This window comes from Quercus suber, unplaced genomic scaffold, assembly GCF_002906115.3.
Source record: "Quercus suber isolate HL8 unplaced genomic scaffold, Cork oak 2.0 scaffold_65, whole genome shotgun sequence".
NCBI lineage: Eukaryota > Viridiplantae > Streptophyta > Magnoliopsida > Fagales > Fagaceae > Quercus > Quercus suber.
The window spans coordinates 1,402,700-1,411,753 of NW_027069530.1; the positions used below are offsets into that span (position 1 = coordinate 1,402,700).

A 9,054-nucleotide genomic window follows, 5' to 3' on the forward strand; every position below is an offset into this window, starting at 1 on the left:
ACAAGAATGATTCTTCAATGTATGTGTGGAAAATGATTATAAGCTTATATAAGAATTGATAAATAATCTAAACCAAATTAAATCACATCCACAATAGAAATTAAATGGCAAAAATTAAGAAAAGAGAGATGCAAACATAAGGACAACACAACAATGTGTTATCAAAGAGGAAACCGAAACCCTTCGCGTAAACCTCTCGACCGCACTCCAAGCGGCCAATAATCCATTAGAAAATGAAGTTGGGATACATGAGCAACAATAGACCCTCCAAGCCTAATCTACCCAGATACCTAAGCCCTCCAAGCTTCTTGCTCTAATGAGGTTACGCCGAACCTTTGTCTTTTCTAGCTTATCGGATTCCAAGTACCGTTGGTCCATTCTTAACTGCTTCCCAAAGCACCAAATAGCTTTCTCACAGATATGGATATGGTGAGAAAAGGATTTGGGTAAGAGCCTCTCAAGGATGTAACAATGGAGAGGATGAGAGTAAAGGAATTTGAAGAGTTTCTATGTGAAGATTGTGGATGAATTAATCTTATTTTTCTCTAGGGTTTCTCTCTCAAAATTCTCTCTGGAACCTCTCTATATTTCATGGGTTTAAGGGGTATTTATACTTGGGTAAGAAGGGAATGCGAAAAGTCAGTTTTTCCCAAACAGGGTGGTCTGGCGGCTTAGTCTCGGTACTTGACTGAGTTGCGAGTTCAAGCCGCAAGATAATAGAACAGCCAAGCTGGACTTTTTGTCTTGTAGTGCTCCAGCTGGCACGACTATTTATCTTCTCACACGCTTCACTCATGTGCTGCATTTGGCAGCTTGCCAGTCGCGAATCATCTGCGAATCCCTGCGTCTTGCACAAACTTGAGCATTTCTTCACACTCTTTCACTTACTACCCTTACATCATTCCCACCTAAATACAGGGTTACTAATTGCTAAATTACAAGCAAATTTGGCACGAAATAAAGCCAATACAATAGTTGATTAAATTCAACCTTACAATCTCCCCCTTTGGCTATTCTGTGACAAAATCCTACGACAAACTCTAGACTTAACATGTGAGTTGGGAACAATTGATCAAAACTCACTCACATCTAATTCTAGAATCTGTGAAACTCTTAAACCATAAGCATAAGTATCTCTTGAAACACAGCAACACACTATGATCATTGTATGTAGAAAACTTGGAATGCATATGGAGCAAGCACAATGCGATTAAGCATAATGGAAATAAGTAATAAACCAAGGCTTGACCAAAAACGAACAATCACTATAAACAGTGATCACAATGCTCATTCACACATGGAATGAACATCCGGACATGCAAGCTAATAAACTAAATTGCAAATTATCGTTTGTATGTCCTACACTCAACCAATGCAACAACATTAGAAAATTGCATTAAGGATATAAAATCCAACAAAGTGCACAAGAGTGACGTACTTAAAGAAAATGCATGACATTTAATAGTAAGTACTAAAGCTACAAAGCATGAGTACATAAACCTTAAAAGCGTACAAAAGCAACAGGTATAAACTATAAAGTACTTCCCTTATCATATTACTCCCCCTATCATGAATCATAGGAGTTGTGATGGACTTGGAACATATATACCTGTAACCTGAAACACTTGCACAAAACACATTAGACCCTCAAGGTAAAGTAAGTAATAAAAGGACAAATATAATGTAACAAGTAAAAAGCGATCTAGTAAACAAGTTATGAAACATATGAGCAACTTGATCAAACAAATGCCAGTCATATGGAAATGACTACAATGATCATAAAGCAAAGCAAAAGATCATCCGAACATGCAACCAATGAAGCACAATAGCAAGAACGTAAGCATGTTCAACGCACAAACAAAACAAATTTTTCTTATTAACTTAATGTCTTCTCCCCTTTGGTATATGCATCTCCCCTATGCAATATCTCTACCCCTACAAATGTGCATGAGAAATAGAATTTCTCCTCCTAAGAATGTGCACAAGGGTCATGACAAAAACTCTCCGGTATACTTATTAGAGTATACTCTCCCTCTTTTTGTTAGAAATAGACAAAGGGTCAAGAAGAAACGAAGGCAAGAGATGAGATATGAACAAGGACAATGATGCATAAGGGGTGCGAGATGAAAGAGAAAATGAAGCTCAAACCTAAGACAAAACAAAATGCTACAAAGCATAAGGTAAACATGACATGTTAGGATGAAGAAACAAGGTATAGACCAATGCATGACAAGGGTGGCAAGGTGTGTGCAAAAGGTGCAAAGTGCAATGTCTGACCATCGGTTTCCTCTTCGATAACACATCGCTGTATTGTCCTTGTGTTTGCATCTCTATTCCCTTAATCTTTGCTATTTAATTTCTGCTGTGGATGTGATTTTATTTGGTTTAGATTGTTTATCAATTCTTGTATAAGTTTATAATCATTTTCCGCACATACATTGTTTGATATAAAACTTGAATTGGTAATTTCTATTTTGGGGGTCTAAACGTTCATAGTGTTTTCAACGCTATGTGAACTTTCAACTCTCTAGACTTGCAAAATTTCAAGATAATCTAAGATTGATATATCTCATCTATAAACTATTTAAATTTTAAAATTTTGCATTTTAAAATCATGTATAAAATATAAAAAATAAATTTATAAATCGAATCGTAAAAACCATCAAATTGTAAGGAAATTTGGCATATGTATTATAAGAACAAAGAGAACTTGTACTCCAACTCTAACCATTGAAATTTTAAAATATTATATGTGAGAGAGAGAGAGAGAGAGAGAGAGAGAGAGATCTTGGTGAACAATTAAAGGTTGGTAAGGAAACTTCAATCAAATCTACAGGTTCCTTAATTCAAAAGCCACGTTTATCAACCGGAAAAAAAACATTATGTATGTGTTTGGATAGCAATTAATCTGGCATCTGCATTTTCTATTTCATGTTTTCTTCCTTTTTATTTCTTTTTTATTTCTTTTTTTTGTTCTACTGCTGCACATAAGTTTGGGGGACAAATGGCTACTGTTCATGAACAGTAGCCATATTTTGTTGACTTTTCAATATTTTTATCTGTTCTGTGGGTCCCGTGAACAGTGCACGAGACCCACAAATTTCATTTTTCAGCAACTTTTTTCATTAAAAATAGGTCCCACGGCTAATGAAAGCTATTTATTCACATTTATATTGTTCTGCTTCATGGCTGCCACTCATTTCTGGATCCGCACCAAAAATCACAAACCAAATCTAACAAATTAATTAATTAATCATAGAGCTTGATTGGGAGCTAGCTAGATTTATTCTTAATTAGCTTTCGAAGATTAAATTATCTTATCCAAAGCCCAAACTCAGGCAAAAATGGATTTTTGCCCCTTTCGCCCAAAAAATGTAACAAAATGCCCCTATTATGAAACAATCTAGCAAAATACCATTGTTTTGAAACTCGATTTTTGGAAAATCTAAAACTCAATTTTTGGAAAATCGAGTTATAGGCAATCAAACTTAAAAATAAAATAAATTTTGGAACTCGAGTTCCATATGAATTTTCCAAATAACTTGATTTTCATCAAATCGAGTTTTACATTGAAATTTGATTTTCTAAAAATTGAGTTTCAAAATATTAGCATTTTGCTACATCTTTTGAGCAAAAGGGATAAATGCCCATTTTAGCCCCCAAACTCACCAATATTGGCAGGTAAGCTTCCTTTTCGGCAACTTCGACGCAAGCTAGATCTACCATAATGTAATTTAGCCAAAATCTAAACTACCAATATAAAAGCATTTGTCAAATGTCACTTCTAAAAATAAATAAATAAATAAAGTCTAATAATGCGAGCGACTGGCCCCATCCTTGTCACGGGAAAAAAAAGTGACATGAATTATTACAATAAAATGTCTGAGATATTCTTCTTTAATATGATCACGAATTTCACGTGGCTGGATATGAACATTCCAAAAGATCTATATAAAGGCCCATATGTTGTCCAAGTTGTAACTCATTCCACTCTAAAACTAGTAGTTTCAATTACCAAATACCTTTGTCAATGGCTCATACCCTACTTTCCTCACTCCCAATCCGCAATTTCGCTAGAGTACCTGTCCCGTGTAAAGATCCTTTCTCACTTGTAACACCCAGAAGTGGTACCGTTCCTTTCTCTGTCCAATGCATGCATGCCAGCAAAATTTCAAGTAGTCCCGAAATTTCACGGCGATCGGCAAATTACCAACCTCCCATTTGGCAATATGATTACATTCAGTCACTGAGGAGTGAATATGTGGTACATTTTTGGTTATTGTTTTCATTTGTTAATTTTACCAGCGCTATTAGACCCTTTTAATCATAAAATTGTGACGCAGGAGGAATCGTGCACTAGACAAGTTAATGTGTTGGTAGAACAAGTGAGGATGATGCTTCACAAAGTGGGGGACCCTTTAGTGCAACTTGAGCTGATAGATGTCTTGCAAAGGCTAGGATTATCTTATCACTTCGAGGCAGAACTGAAGAGAATATTAGAAGCTCTATACAGCAATGATCATGGTGGTGACACTGATACATGGAAGATGAAGAATTTATATGCCACCGCTCTTAAATTTAGACTACTAAGACAACATGGATACAGTGTGTCTCAAGGTATTAAATGAAAAAAAAAAAAAAGTAGGATTTTACTAGTGGATATTTGTATCTAAGGGTAAAGTCAAGTACACTTCCTTACTCCTTAGATTTTCCAATTTAATTCAACCAAATAGTTGTGTTGGTTAATAATTAAGTAACATTGTTTACATATCACTATGTAACATTGTTTACATAGTTCCTTATCTTAATTGGAAAACTTAAGATAAGGAATTGTACCTAAGTTTTGCTATATACAAACATGTCATATATATTTAATGACTGTCGACTATCATGTTTTGTGTTATTCATTGTAGATGTTTTCAATAGTTTCAAGGATGAGAGAGGGAAGTTCAAGGCATGCCTTTGTGAGGATACCAAGGGTATGCTATCCTTGTATGAAGCCTCATTCCTTTCAATAGAAGGTGAAAATATCTTAGACGAAGTAAGAGATTTCTCAACCAAACATCTAGAAGAATACGTCAAGCAGAATAAAGATAAAAATTTTGCTACTATAATAAGTCATTCCTTGGAGCTCCCACTGCATTGGAGGATGCTGAGGTCGGAAGCAAGATGGTTCATTGACATATATAGAAGCAAACAAGACATGAACCCTATCTTACTTGAGCTTGCAGAATTGAATTTCAACATTGTACAAGCAGCCCACCAAGAAGATCTAAAGCAAGTGTCAAGGTAAAAACCAAACCTCAAGGAAACATGAGAAAATAAATATTAAATAGCCTATAGTCTAAAAATTTAAACTTTTGATCAAAGTGCAGAAATTTCTGTAATTCTAACATTCGTATATTCTTCTTTGATTCATACAAAGGTGGTGGAAGAGCACAGGTCTTGCAGAGAATTTGAGCTTTGCGAGGGATAGACTAATGGAGAATTTCTTATGGACAGTGGGAGTAATATTTCAGCCTCAGTTTGGATATTGTAGGAGAATGTTAACAAAGGTCAATGCACTAATAACAACAATAGATGATGTTTACGATGTGTATGGCACCTTGGATGAACTTGAGCTCTTCACAGGTGCTGTTGAGAGGTTGGTATTAATGACACTACACCTTAACTACTTCAAGCTATCTTTGACATATAGACTTGTGACGGTACTCTTTGTAATTCCAGATGGGATATCAATGCAATAGACGAACTCCCAGATTATATGAAGCTATGTTTCATTGCTCTACACAATTCAATTAATGAAATGGCGTTTGATACACTCAAGGAACAAGGATTCCATGTCATTCGATATTTTAAAAAAGCAGTATGGACTTGACTTCTAAATTCATCTATATTAATCCTCTAACATTTTTTTCCTAAACACATGATGTGTTATACTAACTTTAATTCATTGTTTCCATCATAAATTTTTCAGTGGGCAGATCTATGTAGATCTTATTTGTTAGAGGCAAAGTGGTACAATAGCGGATATAAACCGAGCCTTCAAGAATACATTGAGAATGCATGGATTTCGATATCAGCACCAACTATACTGGTGCATGCTTATTTTTTTGTCACAAATCCAATAACAAAGGAGGCCTTGGATTGTTTGGAAGAGTACCCCAACATAATTCGTTGGTCATCAATGATTTTACGACTTGCAGATGATCTTGGAACATCTACGGTATGTAAACTTTTTAAATGAATTCATTTCATACTTCAAATTAAATATTACAAAATTATATCCAATGTCAGGTCATTTCAAATTTTGAATAACACAGTAGCATGTAAATTATTAGATACAAAAAATAAAATTTCGATCATAAAATGGACCATCTACATTTCATTTTGAATGCTCCGAATACTTCATAGGCTAACATCCATTTATATATATATATATATATATATATGTATATATGGAAACTTAGGATGAGCTAAAAAGAGGCGATGTCCCCAAATCAATCCAATGTTACATGAATGAAACTGGTGCTAGTGAAGAAGAAGCTCGTGAGCACATAAGGTTTTTGATTAGTGCAACATGGAAAAAGATGAACGAAGACCGAGCTGCAAGTTCTCCCTTCTCTGAAACATTTATTGAAATTGCATTGAACCTTGCAAGGATGGCTCAATGCATGTACCAACATGGAGATGGACATGGTGCTGGGAACCATGAAACTAAGGACCGTGTATTTTCATTACTTATTCAGCCCATTCCACCATATAAAGATCAATGAGTTTAATTATTGATATATAAAGATACAGATTTGAAGTTTAAACTATTAATTGTACTATATATTATCTGAACGTATTGTTAATGTTTTTTGCCCTTTTCCTTTGGATGATGTATTTGCTAGTTTAAAGATGTGTTGTCAAATTTTAGTGTAAAAATATGTTATAGTAGGGTTGCATCAATAAAATTGGGTTGGAATTGAGTTTAAGTCAATATCTTTTTCTTTATAATAATGAAGTTCTTAGTGAGACTTGCTTCATTTGAAAGTAGACATATCCAGAATTTCAAAACGCACACAAATTTTACCTAATTTATATTCAAAATGAGTGAGATATGAACTTCAGGGATAGGGCAGAGTTTACATGTAGCTTTGGCTTAGTTTTATTATTATTATTATTATTAATTTATTTTTTTATTTTTTTAGAATAATGTTGTGACTAGCCATGCTGCTAGCACAATAGGGCTGGCAGTGGCATGACATATAATTTTTAGCTGTGCACTGCCAGGTATAAATTTTTTTAGAAAATAATTAAAAAAAAAAAAGTCGGGTTGACCCTAGGAAACAGATCAATCTATTTTTGCTTCAGGTCAAAAAATTTGAGTTCAAGCCAAGTATTTTCCTTCGAATTTGGGTCAAGTCTAATTTTGTCATGTCTACTTTCTACTTTTCTAACATCCTATATGCAAAACAATGTAGGCGAAAATGGCCCACTACCACTGTTTCCAGAAAAAATTAGCAATATACCACTATTTTGAAAATATGTAGAGATCTACCACATTTTTTAAAACTCGAGTTTGTCGTGAAACTCAAGTTCCAAAAACTTGAGTTCTTTGAAAAAATGTACTCGGAAAAATTTTGAAAATTTTTTCCAAAAATTTTTCAAAATTTTTCCATGGTACTTGAGTTCCATAAATTCGAGTACCATAGACAACTCGATTTCGCCACCCTCGAGTACTCAAAAAGTGGTAAATCCCTACATATTTCGAAACAGTAGTAGATTGTAACATAGTTTACAAAAAGATGCTATTTGGCTATTTTTGCCAAATAATGTAATTCATACAGTGCTTTTGTGAATGAAAGTTTAAAGAATATCATTTAAAAACAAAGAAAACAAAAAATACATATAAAGGAAAATATTATTTCTTCTTTCTAGTTGACTACCCTAGTTAATAATATCTTCAATTTCCCCACTTTACTATCACATGAAACATAGCCTTAATTAACAATAGCTAATTACTACATATTGAAGCACATCAAATCCCACAATTCTTCAGATCACCTCTCCCTTTGGATAATTCCTGATGGTATTGATCCTCCCCATCCTCAAAGACCTTTTGGTTTTGAAGAAGTCTGGTTGTCTGATGATGGTTGCAGTGCTACTGTCGAAGCTGTGTGGAGAGTGAAGGAAACTCTTGAACCCGAGCACATGGTGATAAAAAAAGGTGGACAAGTGTGCAAAGGAATTAACGAAATGGAATAGGAGGAACTTTGGGAATATTAGAAGATTTTGGTGGAGAAAAAGAGATTACTAGCTCAAGCTGAACAAGTTGCCATTTCCTCTTGCAGTAATTTTTGTGTGAGGGAACTAAGTGTTGAAGTCAATGAGCTGATGGACCAGGAAAACTGGTTATGGAAGCAGCGTTCAAAATCTCTTTGGCATGTCGGGGGAGATAAAAACGCCAAATATTTTCACAGTAGAGCAACTCAATGTCACCAAGAAACAAAACTTCTGGTAAATTTTCAATTCCTCAAGCACTTGGTGTTCAAATCCAGTGGAGATTGCTAGTGCTCTTATGAAATTTTTGAGATATATTAGCCTATTAGCATAGGCTCAATGTCTAATTTTACTTTGTCTGTAAGTCAAGTCTTCTACTTATACTAGAAGTTTATTAGTCTGAAATTTAGTATACTATATATAACTATGTTATGGTTTATTATAACACAGGTTTTGTACTACACTCTTATATAATAAAAATTTAGCCTTTAAGGGCTTCCTTAGTGAATGTATGCCATAAGGCTGAACCACGTAACCCTAATATTTTTGTGTTCCTATTTTATGCTTCTCTTTTCTGCATCTATTCAAGCATATTCAATATGGAATATATCATAGCTAATATTCAACATAGTATCAAAGCCACCTTCTTGTGGCATGGTTTTGTGTCCCTACAGTGTGTTTAAGAGCAATCCTTGTCTTCCTCGGTGTTTTTTTGTTGCGTTCATCTTCCCACTATTGCTGTCAAAACTCTCTAGTATATTCAGGCCACCGTTAGAAGTCGCATTA

At 34.5% G+C, this 9,054-nt stretch overlaps 1 protein-coding gene across 3 annotated transcripts; it reads left to right on the forward strand.

Moving 5' to 3' along the window:
• The first annotated feature begins 3,985 nt into the window (after positions 1 to 3,985).
• Positions 3,986 to 8,718, forward strand: LOC112022385 (myrcene synthase, chloroplastic). 3 transcript variants are annotated; one of them, XM_065772845.1, is made up of 7 exons: positions 3,986 to 4,264; positions 4,344 to 4,617; positions 4,914 to 5,289; positions 5,426 to 5,644; positions 5,728 to 5,866; positions 5,978 to 6,226; positions 8,148 to 8,718. In XM_065772845.1, exons 1-7 carry the CDS (start codon positions 4,031 to 4,033, stop codon positions 8,187 to 8,189), a joined length of 1,533 nt encoding a protein of 510 aa, XP_065628917.1. In that variant the 5' UTR covers positions 3,986 to 4,030; the 3' UTR covers positions 8,190 to 8,718. The 3 variants fall into 3 exon arrangements, with proteins under 3 accessions (XP_065628917.1, XP_065628918.1, XP_023910743.1); XM_065772846.1 differs by lacking the exon at positions 8,148 to 8,718 and adding an exon at positions 8,048 to 8,131; XM_024054975.2 differs by lacking the exon at positions 8,148 to 8,718 and adding an exon at positions 6,471 to 6,974.
• The last annotated feature ends 336 nt before the right edge of the window (positions 8,719 to 9,054 follow it).